Below are 16,956 nucleotides of genomic sequence, written 5' to 3' on the forward strand. Positions count from 1 at the left end.
TCAAGATGCTCCACACGCATGCAATGTTGGCTCCTTCCAAGCTCGTGTGGCCACATTGATCAATGCATTGTATCTCCCAAAGTGCATGTCTCGCTCCAATCAGGCTGGATAGACGCCCATGCAGCGGCACAGGCGATCATGGTTCTTCCCTCCCGCTGCAAGGGCTCGATGATACCGTGCAGAGAGGGGGGGGGGGGGGGGAAGGAAAAAAGAGCAGACCGAACGGAAAGAACATTGAGAAAATCAATAGTAGCACGCAGCTGCGTGAATCCGCCCTTTCCGTGAAGAAATCCGGGCAAGTGAATCACGAGATCTGGATCAAACGCACGACGATCACTCAACTCAGGTCAATAGCAATAGCCTGAGGTTCAACCCAGGAGTTCACACTTGCCGGTGTGCGTTTGGATGATGCAAAAGGTCTCATCCCGTGCACTCGTCCTGTTCGTCTCTGGTCGAATCCCCACTCTCAGCTGGCAAGATGGTGGCGGTGTCGACCGAGTCGTATGTGTCAATGGACGATCCGCTTCACAAAGGGACTGTCAAATGTACACTTTGAAGGGGAGAACCCCGCTCTCCCAAGGCTTGGACCAAGCTGGTGGGGCCAGCCTTAGTTCAACTCGAATCTATCCAGTCAGCGTCCCCATCCGGCGTTCGGTTCGAGGGCCCAATGGAGTCATCATGCATGGGCAAACAAACCCTCGTGGATCCAGGCCATATGCAACTCGACGCATGGAGGATCGCGATGCTGGTGGCAACCTGCAGAACAATAAATGCAAGATCTGCGAGAGTTCAAGTCTGGACCGCAAAACCGAAAGGAAAAGATTCCCCGAGGAATCAATCAGTAAATCGGATCAATCGTGGAGTCTTGATTGGATGCGATTCTCACCGAGTCCAAGACTCGAATATGAATGAAAATGGGTCAAATCGATATACTCGTACTGGAGGAACACTCCCGATCCATCCCGTGCGCGGTTGACAGTCCCGGTCTATTTCTTGTCACTTCCTATAGTAGTGCGGATGTTGCTTCCCTTTCATCCGGTGATCAAAGGACGAACCATAGATTCAATCAGATAGACCCGCGATGGGGGTGACTCCACCCTATCATTGGTGATCGAGATTGTCCGTGTTTGAATGGATGCAGAATGACCAGCTGGATAGAGTCGTGACCCGCAATATGACTGCCGAGACACGGCATGGAAGTCCAACTTGCAAGGAGGACACACCCGCAAAGAATTATTTGCAATGTAATGGAAGGGCGGTTTCAGCTTGAACAGTCAGCCGGAAGACCACTCTTTGTCTTCCAAGGGCCATGTTTCGGAAGATAGTCAGGAAAGGGATGTTTGAAAGGAGGCTGAGATGGCAATATGCGGAGTCGGTAGGCCGGAAGAATGGAGGAGACGATGAGTGAGGGATCATGATAAAACCATAGTGTCCCGTCCCGATTGTCGGTGATGCACAGCACTCAATTGAGTATCGAACTTGTCGAGTCTCGGGGAACCCAAGCCGTCTTGGTTGGGCTGTCATACTCCTTCACGATATCCACGGGCAGAAGAGATCGTCAATATCTGGACAGGATCTTCACGTCCACACTTCCTCGGGGTCCGAATTCCTGCTCTCATCGGAAAACAAATAGTTGAACATCATCCATTCACGTTCCATACGTTCCCTCTACTGTCCACCTCACCCGCGGCCAACCCCTCTTATCCACATGGTGAACGGCGCTTGTGAACGAACCATAAGACATCGTTTCCCCGTCAGATTGACAACCATCTCAGCTATCCCTGCATTTCACGCAGCCATCTTTTGAACAAATCTCTTCCATACTTGCCTTCTTGTGTCTCACACCATGTCAGACCTAGAGAAGTCACCGATCTCAGTCCCCGAGCCCGTGGTCGTGAGAGTATCAACTCATAACGATGGGTGTACCTCGCCCACATCCAGTGAGTTTACCCTCGCGGACAGCGGCGACGAACGTGTCACCGAAAAGATCATCTCTCAGGAGATGGGCTCTTTGGAGACACCCACAAATGAAACCGTGGATGTCGAGGCTCAGACGCAGAATTTGAAGCCCAAGCGGTTTGCATTCATGCGGTACGGCATTTTGACTCTGTACCGTCGTCTTTTCACTCTCGTCTTTTGCAGCAACGTGGGCCTTTTCATCTGGATCATGATTTCCAGGCACAAGCTGCTCGCTCTGGTCAATGCCACTGCGGCCAACCTGTTGGCATGTGGCTTGGCTCGACAGCCACTGGTTGTCAACAGCATCTTCCGCATTGTACTTGCCATCCCCCGATCCGCACCATTTGCGTTACGGCACATGGCATGCAAGGTATACCACTATGGTGGCGTACATAGCGGCTGCGGCATCGCAGCTCTCATCTGGTACATGGGCTTCATTGGAGTCATGTCCCATCAATATTGGTTGCCTTCTTCTGCTGGCGCGGTGGTCGGTGCTGCTGGCTTTTCTGCAGCTCCCGTGGCGCTAGCATACTTAATTCTTCTCCTTCTGCTGTCCATCATCATCGTGGCGCACCCCACGTTCCGAATGAAACTCCACGACTACTTTGAGCTCATCCACCGATTCTCCGGTTGGCTTGTGGTCATGCTGTTCATGGCACTGCTCTTGGTCTTCTCTCACGAGGTCAGCCAGGCACAGGGACAGACGTTGGGCCGGTTTCTCATCGAGTTACCTGCATTCTGGTTCTTGCTTGCTACCGTCGCGGCCATAGTGCAGCCGTGGGCGATGTTGCGCAAAGTTCCCGTTCGTGCAGAGGTCCTGTCATCTCATGCAGTGCGACTGCACTTTGACCACGCCATCACCACATTTGGCAAGGGCACTCAATTAGCCAAGCACCCTTTGCGGGATTGGCATGGCTTCGCCACGTTTCCCGACCTCAGCCCAGCGGGCCCCCGTGGTAAAGCCAGCTTTTCTTGCTTGGTGTCCAAGGCGGGTGACTGGACTGCGGACACGATCCGAAACCCACCCACCCATCTTTGGAAGCGTGGTGTGCTTCTGTATGGGTTTGCATACTCGATGCGAGTATTCAAGAAAGTGATTGTCGTGACCACGGGCTCGGGGATTGGTCCGTGTTTGTCATTCCTTGGCGACGACAATCGCCCAGAGCTGCGAGTGCTCTGGCAGACGAGAGCACCTCTCAAGACCTATGGGCAAGAGGTCATGGATCTTGTTCATCGCATGGATCAGTGTCCGATCATCATGGACACGGATCGACTAGGACGCATCGACATGGTCCCTATCATCCGGCGACAAATCCGCGAGTTTGGGGCTGAAGCGGTGTGTGTGATCAGTAACCCTGGGTTGACTCGACAGATTGTGTATGAGTTGGAATCCTGCGGTGTACCTGCATTTGGTCCCATCTTTGATTCATGATCAATTCCTTCCGAGCCTTTTCAGTCAAGCACGCTGCGTTTTTATTGTCAGCATTGATTGATGATGGCGATGTCTTTTTTTTTTTGCTCTTTTGGTGCTGTACCTTGGTGGGCGTTGATATGTGACTTGGTCTTCTTGCGATGTTGGTTGTCCTTTTATACCCCACTGGATCCTAACGGCGTTTTGATGGTGGTCGATTTCGGCGTGTTGTGATTTCAATACTTGACATTGTGTATTTCCTGTCAACTTTGCCTCGTTACTGCGCTAGCGTTCCTGTCAAGAATAGAGGTTTTCATATTGAAAATGATTCCATCTCAAGGTGTATGAATATTGTCGAAAACCATTGCAGGTCTAAGCGTACAGAGGGAGATTGAGAGAAGGTAGGAAACAAAGAACAGTCCCCTCCTTTAAACTTTCCCTTCCACCCCCACCTCGCCTGTCTGACTTTCTCTTCCTCTCTTCCTTTTTATTCAACCCTAACTGACCACCGCGGAATATTTGGAATGCGACCCTTAGTACTTGGTCGTATTCCGCTTCGAGCTACTGCTTTAGCTCAGGTTGCCTCGTAGGCTTCTGCTGACTATACCGCCGCTGCGGAACTTTATTCTCTGGAACCACGCCCACCCACATCCATCAAAAGGCAGCCAAACAGTCAGTATGAAGGGACTGGCTAACTCCCAGACACCACGCAGGTAGACAGAGCGGAGTTGGGCAGATGTGCCAAATGCACAGACACCCGCATGAGTACCCTCATGCATGAGCTGTGGTGTGATATCTCCATTTTTTTCAAATCTGAGGGGGCTCCACTTTGAACGCAGCCCACAAGGTACGATCGGAGATTCTTCTTGGACAATGTAGGAGAGCACATGTGTTTTCGATGGCGGTGCAGCACTTTTATGTCTGTCGTCTGGAGGATTTGTCAATGACATTGTAGGGTTTATGTCGATCGGAAGCATGCGACATGGGAGTAGCGGCTAGGCTTGCATTTCATGTCCGTGATGATATGATAACTCAGAACTATAAGATTGCGTAGAGGATTTATTCACTAACTATTGGGCAGGTACTGACCACCGTGAAGACACTGACTAACGATCCCCATATCCGCCCGGACTATCCATATAAATGAGTCAGGTCAAGCCTCGGAAATGGAATTCGACGCCAAAAGGGGATCCCCTTCTATTTGTCGCTGTACCGGATCTTGCATTGTCGATTGCCCAGAGTAGCCCTACTTCATACCTGTATAGTTTCGACAAAGTAGCTAGAATGCACAGGCTTCTTTTTCAGTATCATACGGAGATACTTGGCACCTGTAGACGAGCCATCTAGAGTATCAGGAAAGACTCGAGTCGGGTAAAAGCCTTCGAGAATGGTATTTCGATGGGAGGAGCAAGGGCAGGTCCGTAACCAGAGGAGTCTGTTCCTGGACGTCTTCTTTACCTCGAGATCTCTTGGATGCCGCTATTTGTTCGTCACCCGCCTCGATCGATGCACGTTCTAGAATATGATGACCGAGATTGATGACATGATGACACTGTATAGAGTGTCACAGTCTAGACCTCTACGTAGTCCAGACTTGTCGAATCATCATCATACAAGGCTAGCCAAGAGCGAACGGACCCAGAGACTTAGGATACTGTGTAGGTCATCCACAACACAAAACACGGGCTACTTCTAGAGGTCAAGCACATCCCTACTCATGAAACCAGCTTTCTCGGCAGGCCCGAAATGCAGACACTGGAAACAACTTCTGCGCGGGTCGTGGTTCGGAAAAGGCAGCCTTTGTGTGACCGTGGAACCACTCTTCAAAGCCTAGGTCCCAGCAGAGGAATGAAATATTGGAACCAGCTGTGGAGCGCTGGAAAAAGAGCTCGTGTCTAGGTTGAATGTGTTGCGCATCACTCTTACGCGTCCACACTTGGAGTGTGATGTACGGAGATCACGCAGAATTGAATTCCAAGATACGGATCATGGGTTCCAGAGGTGGAGGATTACGTTCCAAGGGCTAGGTTTCTACGGATTGGCAAATTGGAATGGCGGATGTGGATATAGTGGGAGTCCAGGATGGAAGTGTCATAATGGCTCATGATTTCATTAAGTGATTAATAAGATGGTAAAATGTCACCAACAATCTAATTGCTCCATTGCAAGATCAAGCCAAAAGACACTTGCGTTTCTCAGAGCAAAGCAAAAGCAGGTAAGAATCCTTAAGGATGCAAAATGGGTATAGTGCAAGAACAAAAAGATAGGAGGCCATCTCGCCCACATGTTGTCACCAGCTCGCATCGGCGTGCGATCTGCAGTCTGGTGTGGGAGGAGGTTTGGCCTCTGCGAACCATTGCGCCCGAGGTTTGAAAAATTTTGAGAAAGAGAGAAGAGGAGCATGATAGCAAGGGCGAGCCATGATAGACAGACGAGTGACCACTCGACAGGTTGAATATCGTAAAGGTAGATAAAATGAGAAGAAGTGAGGTAAAAGTTCTGGCAAGTCTGTGACTTCGCGGATATCTTTCTTTTTGGGTCGTTTCAGTCATAAAAGTCGTCATGGCAGAGAAGGAAGATAGAAGCATGTAGAGTTGAGAATTCGTGTTGAAGGAGTTGAGAAATTTTTAGAGGCGAGAGCTGTCGACCGAAGGAGAGCGTGACGGAACACGCGAGACGGGCTCGGAGGGTGGCGGGGTTTGTTCAGTCACAAGGTCGTCAATGGTGAGACGCAGGCGACCTCGATTGCCGGCCGAGTGGGCAGAAGAGTGAGTGGAGTCACTGTCCAGGCGGAGGGACTCCATACGCTCCAACTCGTCGTAATCAGGCAATGGGAGGGGTGATCCTCGATAATCTTCCATAACACTGCGAGTGTCGTTGTCGTCCAACTTGAAGTAGCCCGGAGGGCTGGCAGGAACAGCCTCGTAGACTGGAGGCATCTCCTCGTCCCAACTGATGCCCAAGCCACTGCGCTCGGTGACGTGAAGGTTGAACTGCATGCGCAACACTCGGGCAGCACCTGTCGGGGTGATGAGACGGGTGTTGCGGTTAGGGCAAAATTCCTCCGCGACAATGAGCTCGATGACGAGGTTGTGCTTGACCTCCAGGCCGTTTGGGGCGTCCATGTCGCAGACAGGGTTGGTCGTGGGGTTGATGCTCGCATCGAATTGCATGGCAATCTCACCACCGGCGGTGTCAAAGTCGGTCTTCCAGCCGCTCTTCTCTTCGTTGTGGCCAATGATACGGGTCTCCTGGTGGAGAACACCCTTGTTCTCACCACCGATCTTGTGGGCGTGTTTTTGGCAGGCGGTGGAGACGATCTTCTGGTGCTCCTCAATGCGCCACATCATCTTGCGAAGACGCCAGCGGGTCTGGGTCTCTTCATTCTTGTCCACCACGCCACTCAGGGTCATCTCGACGGGGAAGCTGCCGATAGGGTGAACGACGGAGGGAAGCACGACGCGGCCGGTCAGGTTGGTAGGAGGGAAGATCCGGATGGAGGACTTGTCGTTCCCGGGGATGAGGGCGCGGCGAAGGTTGAGAGGCAACTTCAGGTTAAAGTCCTCGTCTGTGGTGCTGTGCGCATGCGCCTGCAAGTAGTATTCAATCTGGCCCAGCGCGCCGTTGCAGGAGGCAGGAAGATGACCCGGGAAGAGATAGCTGAAGGGGAAGTCATGATCACCGGGCTTCAGGTGCAAGGGCTCCGTAAGGAAGTCCCAGCGAGTAAGCTCTTCGGTACGAGTGGCGCAACTGGCACAGTGAGATGAGACGGGCTTCTTGGTGGTATTTTTGGAGATGAGGCGCACGTTGAACTCGTTGAAGACGACTTCTCCAGCGGACTCCGGAATGGTCACACGCAGACGACCAGAGAACAAGGCACCGGTGGAGTTGCTGGGGGTGCCATAGCAGACCAAGGGAGGAGACTCCACCAGGACATCCAACTTGGCCGAGGGCTGAGCGAGGTCTTCCTTGCCAAGGCGTTCCTTGGAGCGGCCTGCACGTCCAAGACTGCGGCGCTTGTCCTTGCTGTGATCTCGGTGCGGGTGAATCAAGTGATCCATGTGAAAAGAGAGGCGGCGTTCCGGCGAGCGAGCCCGGTCAGAAGCACCGTGAGTCTTCTTTGGGCCGAAATGCATGATTTCGTTGACTGAGGTGGTGGATGAGGAATTAGAGTGAATGGGGGTTGTGGAAACCGAGGAGTGGTGGGAACCAGAGCCCCGGACGAAGCTGGCAAGTAGACGGCCCGGCATGGTGGCAGAAGACAGGTCGAGATAATCCACACGATGGTGAGGATGTGTGTGGGAGAAGGCGAATTACGCAGATGCGCGCAAGTCGAAATCGATAGTTGGTATACTTGTAAGGTTATGTCAAGGTCTTGGTGGATTGTGTTTGTGTGGGGTAGATATTTAGGAAGCAGTGCGATGCTGGAACAGTTGAGAGATTGTTGATTCAGGAAGCCTAAACATCATACAATGTCCCGAATCTGTGCGTATCGAATAGGAATATGTTAGAGAGAAAGAGATATCGATGGTCATGGGGATTGTGCTGCTTTTGAATTCCTGACACAGAATCATGTGGTTGAGCCTAAAGCCACCAAATCCGTGGAAAACTCTTCGAACCCAAAGAAAGAAAAAAAAAATTCTAGGAGATTCCCCACTCTGTCCACTTTTTTCCATCTTCTGCGGCGGCCAGGTACCGGAGGGAGTCATACGGGCCTGGCCACCGAAAGCATGGCCGCAGTGGGAACATCTACAGGGCGGACGTGAAAATCAGATCCGACCTGTGATTTCCTTTTGTTGGAATTAGAAATTAGGAATTTTTTTTTTCATGCGGTTATAGGGGCTACAGATTTCGTCATTGTGGGTCCTGACAATACTCGTACAGGGATCTTACCTGGTTATTACCTCGAGATGGGCGCTTTCGACTCTTCGACTGCTTGGCGGACCGACATTCAGTAGTCATTCACTCTGGTTTAATTAAGTTCAGGCCATGAGAAGGAAGTTGCGAGCATGGCTGAGCCTGCGGGACAAGAGACTCTACCCAAACAACTTCCCATTAAGGTGATCTGAAGGCTGAAAGTAGTGAAAGTACCGCCGGCTAAGCGGATACCTGGACATCGACCACACATTAACGTGACGGTGTCCTCGGGCTCCGATTCAGAAAGCTATTCGACAACCTTAATGGCTTGATGGACTGAAGCTCTTGTCAAACAGTCGTTGTGTATCCTAGGGTCGTGAGCTTGGGTAAGTTTGCCGGTAATTCTCCCAGATTTTTACCTACTACAGTAGGTCTCGGCCAAACACTGGATGAATAGAATAGAAGAATCCTCAGAAACATTCTTCTACTCACAATCCATATTATAATACATGTCCATATGTGAGTGGTCTTGGTTGCTCAGCTTCAGTCCTGCATACCAAGTTGATCTGTGGCCAGCGCGTCGTTGAACGACGGGCTATCCAAGTCAATTGTCCACCGCTAGTCTGTGTTAACTCAGGACATATAACAAAAGAGCGGGCCGTCATCAAACTTGAGTCTTTTGCAAGCGCCGTGGAATTCTACCAGTGCCCGTTACAAATCACAATTAGTGCCGCATAGATTCTCCCGTCTATACTAGCAATGCTTGAATCTGCCAAAACTTAACCCGGCTGCTCGGCCCAGTACCACCACCGCCATCGATCATCTGACGTGATCGCCTACTCCAAGACCTCCTGACCGGCCAATTGACCCCACATCCCGCAATTTTGGAGGATCGATTCATTACAGTTTCAGGCAGGTCGGCATCATTCCATTGTCATCCTCAAAGCTGTGGTCCAGTCCAGACACGTTATTTTTCTACATTGGGACGCGAATTGTCCATTGCTAAACTACAATTGAATTGTCCACGGCTGGACCCGACTTCTGGACCCAGAGATATTACTCATTACTCTGGGACGCTCAATACACTGTGTGGGACTTCTCTGGATTCCATAGTAACCAGCAAGACCCCATGTGCGCAACTGTGAGTCACCGACTAGGTATTCCGGAAGTCTAAATGTAGTCTGATCAGAGGACCCGGGGATTATGCCGAGCACGGTGCCGTCCTCCCGCACAGTCATTCGCACGAGAGGGTTCCAGACAGGACTCGGGTTATCGATGCAATAATAAATCCATGGTCATGCAACGTCGGTCGTAGTCAAACCTAATGTGCGATGTAGCACATTCGACGTTCGACGTTCATGTGATAGTAGGTTACTAGGTAGTAGGTTACTAGGTACTATGAGCTTAGATGATGCTACTGCGGAAGGATATCGACGGCCCCTGCCGACATCCTGCCGAGGAAAGTGCTATGTAGGTACTAAGGTAGTCTGTATGATTGAATACAACCCCCGTCCTCGTGAGGTGTGAGCCTTGATAGTACTACCACAGAATACCATACAGAGCGCAGTTAGTACTCGTAGTGTCCACGTCCCCCGTCGACAGAGGAGATACTTGAGGGTTGGTCCCCATCGCACGGCAGATGGAACTTGGCCATGCCAAGAGGTCGATGCCGGGTTCGAAATCACAGTCCAAGCGGGAAACATGGCGCACCGGAGGTCACCTGAGAGCCCTTTTGCCAGGTTGGGGGCTACCCCCTCCCGGTCTGGAGTGCCGAATCGACCGAGAAACCTCGCTTCTCATGGGATGTTTGCCGAAGTGCGCTTTGGCAAGGTTCTTCTGTTCTGGATATTGCGGCTTCGTGGATAGAGCGGCCCGCTCGTTGTCAGTCATACTGTCATTCTGGCTGTACATGGGCTTGGTGTTTAATTGTTGAATAGACCACATATTTAGTCATGCAGAGCTGAAAATAAAGGAAACACTTCAAAGGTGTGTGTATTATTAGGTGACAGAGATAATAGCACAAGTAGGAGCAGGTACCTTATGCTGGGGAAACTCAACCCCTCTCTACCAGACAGCTGAGCCTCGTGAAAGCCCCGTGTCACATCGATCGTGCATCAGACGATGAGCTCAGATCCGAGAGGAATTGACCATGACAACATACGCGACTGCGCCCATTCCACGCCTTACACCCATCGATGGGGACTCGGGAGAGCCCAAAGGCAGAGGAGCTGAGAGGGCCATGAGCGGGACCCGAAGACCAGAGAGGATCATCACGTGGCGCCACCAAAGGCCCAGCGACGGCCCGATCGATGGAACGGTTCTTTCAGTCACAATACCATCCCTCGTAAAGAGAGAAACCACGTAAGATACGGGCTTCCCGCTAGTGGCAGATCCTCTTTGCGTGCAACCTTGAAAGAAATTTTCCTCTCGGCATCTCCACTCGACCGTTTTGGGCAAGAGATTCGTGTTGAAGGACCCTGGGCGATCCACCATCTTGCCCTTATGTGTGATCTAAGATGGGAGGGATCTTTTTTTGCTCAGTGTTCATCAGTATGGCAGTGTGACAACTTACTAGGGGGGTTTTGCAAAGGTACGCGTCGTGTTTGTCATGTGACTTGCAGGTTTGACCTTTTCGTATTCCCTATATGAGGTGCAGTAACAGAGCAGAGCAGAGTACTTACTATGTAGTATGTAGTGTGCAGTCAGTGCAACTACCATCGTTCATGTTTACAAGTATCAACCTGCCGATCTTCCAGGTGGTCATACTCAACATGAGCCGAAGCGGCGGTCGCCGTTCGGTCCTTATGGATATCACCGCCGGTTCACTATTTTGGGATTAGTGTGGAAGACCACACGCTCATTTTTCTCCCTTTGTTTTTTTCCCTCCTTTTGTCCATTTTTCTTTCTTTCCACCCCGCATTGCCTGGCCGGCGCCATTTTGCGGGGCGCGTCGGTGGTCATACGTACAGTCGCATTTTTTTTTCTCCCCTTTGGACTTGACCTGACCAGTTTGTCGCGGGTTTGCAATCACCCCAGGTCCAATTCTGGAAATCCGGCATTCTTGGTGTACTGTAGAATCCGTGAATGTTTCATGTGGATAGCTTCACAATTTCCCAAGATCCTGGCCCTGTCAATCCTTAGACCTGTCAAGAGTTGCTCTGTGCTTCACATGCGAGCTCGTGGGCGAATCACCGCGTCGGGAGCCCACACTAATTACCTAAAAAGTTGACCAAAGAGGTCAGGTCGGGCTTTTTATTCTTCCCACGTCGGGGCTCCATCAAGATTCGAGGCCATGCCTCCAACATGAAAGCTCCATCTTAGGACCTCGTTACCTGAGGTAGTGTACCACCCTACCAGCCCGTGCACCGTTGCCGCAGCATTCATCGAGCCGCAGTCAGGCCAAAAATGCAGGGTAAGAGGAGATAGCGCGCAGGGAAAACAAATGCCTCAAAACGCCCACTTTTGCTAGTCAGTACCCAGTGTGCATGGGCTGGATTCTCAGCGGCAAGCAGTGCCGGTGTCTGCTTTATGCAGCTTATGGCTGCATCGTGTACGGTAGGAGGTCTTCTTCTGTCTCGCGTCAGCTGCCTGTGCTGTTGAAGCGAGGTAAGATGTACGTGTGTACATGGGTACACACGAGTAGCTTGAAGTGGGTCGGGTCATGGGAGCGATCATCCAAGTAGGAGGTACCTTTACTCCTACAGTCTTTTGAAGCAACGAGAGCTGTGCCCCTCAATCCATGCTCCAAGGAATTTTGAGAACCTTGCAAGGTACGGCGTGCCCACATGAGGTCCCTCGGCGCTACGGTTGGACGGTATCAGATTGGATCGACGACGTGCTGTGTCGCCGAACGGGGGGCCGCGGACCTAGACCGGCGGTGGATTAAAACTCCATGATAGATGCTGCTTCTTGCTCAGTAATGGCGTGATTCAGTCATGAAAGACTCCCGTCACATTGATAGCACTGGCTCCTTAACAATCGTGTCTACTGTACAAATTGGCGAACAAACGAGCTCGCCAACGGTTCGACGTTGGGGAATATACTGTAGAATGTAGATCATCGATCCCGTCTGAGTGGACTCGGCTTCGATGCACAGAACGGAAAAAAAAAGGAAGGAAGAAACAACTCCACCTTCCGACTGGAGAGCAGACCGCGCAACTCTTCTCCTAATCTCATCATTCGTGTGTGGAAGAGCAGGCACAAGAGACATCGCCCTCTACAAGGAAGATCTACATCCAGATGCCATACAATTTTGAATGCTTCGGTCCGCGGTGGACACTGGACACGTCTACATGGTGATCTCTATGTAATAACGTTCGCGGCGACTCCATCAGAACCAGTCGTTCTTCAATTCTCTTTTGCTCCATCGATCACCCGTCTTTGGAAGTGGAGCACTCCGGTTCAGGACGACATGGTGAAAGCCACTGCTGCAAAGACCAAGCATTGGTGATGAATCCCCGAACAGGTAACAAAACAGGGGGGAAAGAAAAGAGCAGTATCAGGATCATATGCCATGTGTTTTGTGAGTGTACTTACTACTCAGTACTATCATACGGGAAATGATTTTCCTTTCAATTTGGAGGCTGATGCCGCCGTGGCTGGCAAATCACAATCGGCCTCCCACCCAGGTGTCAGTGCCATCGACAGGATGTTTGGAGTTTGGACTAGGACGAGTCTCACTACATACGATCAATGGACCACCTCCAGTCATGGATACCGGACAAAAGGACGTGATTCTTACGGTCAAGTCTCAGATATGAATATATGAATAGAGTAAAGCTTTCGATATACAGTAAAACTTACAGCAATTGTCTTTTTTACAGTGCTGGGCTCACATGACGTGCATGCCAGGGGACAATCATGATCAGACCATGTGCTGGCCAATCGGGCGGACGGCCACCATCGGCAACTCTCTGGCGAACTTCCCCTTCGGGGCAATACTGTGTAATCTCGATCCTAAGGTTTGCGCAGAGTCAGACACGATCCTTGAGATCATCCACACGAGTAGATTCATTCACCAGGATTTGCCTGAGTAGAGGAGTCTCTCCCAGTCATACCTCTCTCTTCCGTGGATTGACTCCTGAGACTCGAATCACGGCATTGACTTGGACGCACTAGGCTGGTAGTGTGCATTGATGCAATAGTACGAATTGCCCGTTCACGTGTATCGGAATTTCAAACTACGGTATAGCGTCATGTTGATGTCTACTTATGCAGTACGTAGTCGTCCTACCTAGTATTAGAAAGAGGACCATGATGTATATCAAACCTTACACTCGACCATAAGGTAGCTCGGTCCCATTCCTGCGCCCATCAAAGACCAACAATCTTCCGGCGGCCAGCAAATACATGTCTGAAACTCAGAATCCTAGAAAAAAAAAATCGACTAGTCTAATTCACGAGCTTCCATTGTCTTGCAATCCACCCCAAAATTCGATTGTTCTCGGCCGCACCCAAGCCCAGAGACCCGCAGGTACCCGCTCAGCAACAGAGCGTGCCATGAAGAGATTTTTCTCGGCCATCCACGGCAAACAAGTCCCTGAGCGCCTCCAAGGTGGTATGGCCAGGCTGAGAGTCCAGCCTGGGTTCTTTTGACTCTGTAAGGATCAAAAAGTGGCCGGAGCTATTGATGTTGATACATGTATTCGTGCAGTGGACGTGACCCGAGTCTAGCCAGGCGGCCCACTTGCACAAGCTCAGCCACCCTCTAGCATTTATTATGTGGCCATCAAGTATCAAGTAGTATCAACTATCAACCGTTTACCGGCTTTCATAAGGTACTTTCCAATTACACTCTCTGGTCTCTCATGTTCTGCAGCTGTGTAACTGTGCCATAGTCTAGTAGAGTACGTCTCTACTCTGGCATTTTCATTATTCTCCCGTTCAGTGGAGATGGTGTTCCTCCAAAATGGTAGCGCGTCGGGTCCAATATAAATCTTTCGGTCCGCGGGGCTGAATGAAACACCACTACACGGTCACACTATGGAAAATCTTCGGTCCCAGATCATCGCGATGCCAGGTTCGCGGCACGCCACTGGCGGCCGCGACCAGAGGAGTGGAAGGCCGAGGCGGGAGTATGCGCGGTTACGAGGTTAATAATGGGTACTATATAATCCACTCGACGGGCCGAATCCGGCAGGTACAAGAGGAGTGCTGCTTCGGGACACTCAATATTCCACGGATCTTTTGAAGCGCTGAACAGAGTCGGTCCATGGGATATACAGCATCATTATCGCTAGATTCCAGTTCCACTATACCTAGTCCTACAACATGGTCTGATCTGACTTGTACGATTAGTTCATTCAACGTGGCTATCGAAATATGGATAGCTAATCCCAAGTCACGTTGACTACGGCTTGTTACCTAATACCTGACTAGTAACTAGTAGTTAACTAGTAGTTAACTAGTACCTTAGTACCTTACTACCTACCTGGTACCTTAGGTAGTAACTTTTAAGAAAAGTAGGAAACATCAACAACATCGCCAGTCCTCCTCACGGCCACTGGCCTATGCAGCCAATGTTCACCACAATGCTTTATCCGTCCATCCCAAGAGTTGATCCTCCACACACGCTCTCTTCATTCCATGTGTCACACTTCAAAGTAGCGGTCGCGCACCGGGACCACCGGTGAGTCGCAGTGGAGAGAGCATCGTCGCGCTCCAGTCCCAGTACTATGAGGATGACTATAGAGTATGGACTATGGAGTATCTCCTGTAAATCAGACCAGACCTGAGCGGCCACCGCCCTACCCGAATTGATGCACAGACTACAGACTACAGCGTACGCAAGACCTTAAACAGAAGGCGCCACAAATATGCGTTATGCGTGCAAGAGCACGACTGCGGAATCCCGCACTGCTTCCTTCTCCGTCGGGAAACACCCATCTGCCTCCCCGATCGAAAACCCGGTTGCTTGGAGAAGTTAGGAGATTTCCGTCAACTTTTTCAGTCGGGCACCGGGCCGATGAAATCTCGGTGTGCCGCCCCGGATGGCTCCACCTATCTAGAAACTTCCACTTTTGCAACGTGGATCGACGCCCGATGTCTTGGGGGTGACACTGCTATACTCAATTCGCCAGCTGGCAGCCTGGCGTCGGGACGAGAGGGGTCTCGACTTGAAGAATATTACTGGAGGTGATGTGTCCCAGTGATAGTGTACTCGACAGTTGTCCAGGAGGGGTGTCATGCCCTTCAGTTGACCTGGGTCTTGTCTCATCTGGATCTCATATAGGAGCGACCAGATGGCATGATCCCGTACGATACCTTCTGTTCTCTTCTAAGCGTGGGCAAGAACGGTGGCGGTGCCATCACAGTACACGTCAGGCTATCGATGGATTGTGTAAATGATCTATTTGATGGCCTGCGCGATAAAGCATCACCCAAGGATGGACGTTACACTCCACCAGAAATCTTTCACGTTGACTCAAAAGTATCCTTCGATGTGCCACTTCTGCTAGTGACTGGAGACAATCCAGACAGTCGTTATGTGGCAACTGAGACAGTAGTCAGAGGACTGACCCTACTGAGTCAGTGAGTTCTCCGTACTTACTACTTACTACTTAGTCTTACTACTTGTCAGTAGACTCAGGAGTCAGTACAGTCACTGGGCGGTCCGGTCTCGGAGAGGCAAAATTTCCGTACGCAGCAAGGTTGAGTAGTGTTTGAGTCTCGCACAGTCCATGACGACGCGCTCGTGCTATCGCCTGGGTTCACCTACCACTGAGGCCCCGTCACTCGTCTGTACTTGAAATAAGAGTATTCAAGGTTATCAATTCGACGCCCTTGCCTTGCAGGGGAAATCTTTTCAGGGTCGCAGATCGACGCTCGAGAATTGGCTGATTGAGCGAGTCGAGATCTTGATCACGGGATCGCCCCGCACCAATCGTGCTTGCGAACGGAAGGTGGCACAGGAACGGCAGAGATAAGACTCGAGACTCCCGTCGGATGACTTGATCCGCTGGAGTCTGGGGTGGTGCAAGTTGCAACCGTGGCATTCTGGTCTCTGTGCAGCACTGCATTCCCTCGCGGCTGTCAATGCTGTGTTCAGGTCCACCATCTTCTTTTTTTCTCTGCTTCAAGCCTCGGTTCCCTCGAACAGGTCCATGTCCGTCCCCCAAACACGTCTGGGGACCGTCTGCATGAAGCGGATAAACTAAGGATCATGTGACCTTTCATCACGGGGGATCATCCGCTCCCGAATCCCAAAGAAGCCACTCCAGCCGGGCGTCTCCCCTATTCCGACTGTTGGCGAATGGCGATATCTGAGCGTCTGGCCACCGTGTTCGTTCTGCCATGGTCATACCCGAGTCGAAGCTCTCTATGTACCTGTGCGCTCGCTCAGAATAGACTCAAGGAACAACAAAGGTCCTTTGTGTGGAGACCCGTGAATAAACATCGTTTCTCTCCCCGAGCCTCACACCCCGCGGATCTCTCTCCCAGATTTAACGTCCAAGTGGAATGATAAACCGATTCTACTACTCCCTCACACTTCCGTACCACCTCCGCCTGAAGGCCTCATCATTGTTGTGAGCCCAGACCATCGCTCCACCATCTGCCAAGACCCCCAGATATTAGACCAGCTCAATCGAGTAGATCTGAGATCTGGTGGGAGGGTGGGGGAAGGATCTGTAAATAGTTGCGGCGGAGTATACAACACCCTCCACACCTGCTACAGCATATCACCGCCGTTGGAGAACCTGCCGGTCCATCAGATCACGTCTCTTTCCAAT

At 51.1% G+C, this 16,956-nt stretch overlaps 2 protein-coding genes across 2 annotated transcripts; one reads left to right on the forward strand and one right to left on the reverse strand.

The window, feature by feature from the left end:
• Positions 1–1,846: 1,846 nt before the first annotated feature.
• N7539_003919 (integral membrane protein TmpA) lies at positions 1,847–3,391 on the forward strand (the record flags this gene model as incomplete). The annotated part of the gene is made up of 1 exon (XM_056933521.1): positions 1,847–3,391. One exon carries the CDS (start codon positions 1,847–1,849, stop codon positions 3,389–3,391), a length of 1,545 nt encoding a protein of 514 aa, XP_056791062.1.
• A 2,606-nt stretch (positions 3,392–5,997) lies between these two features.
• N7539_003920 (alpha-arrestin) lies at positions 5,998–7,620 on the reverse strand (the record flags this gene model as incomplete). The annotated part of the gene is made up of 1 exon (XM_056933522.1): positions 5,998–7,620. One exon carries the CDS (start codon positions 7,618–7,620, stop codon positions 5,998–6,000), a length of 1,623 nt encoding a protein of 540 aa, XP_056791063.1.
• Between the last annotated feature and the right edge of the window lie 9,336 nt (positions 7,621–16,956).

Source organism: Penicillium diatomitis (genome assembly GCF_028827545.1).
Source record: "Penicillium diatomitis strain IBT 30728 chromosome Unknown utg000004l_segment0_segment0, whole genome shotgun sequence".
In the NCBI taxonomy this organism is placed as follows: domain Eukaryota; kingdom Fungi; phylum Ascomycota; class Eurotiomycetes; order Eurotiales; family Aspergillaceae; genus Penicillium; species Penicillium diatomitis.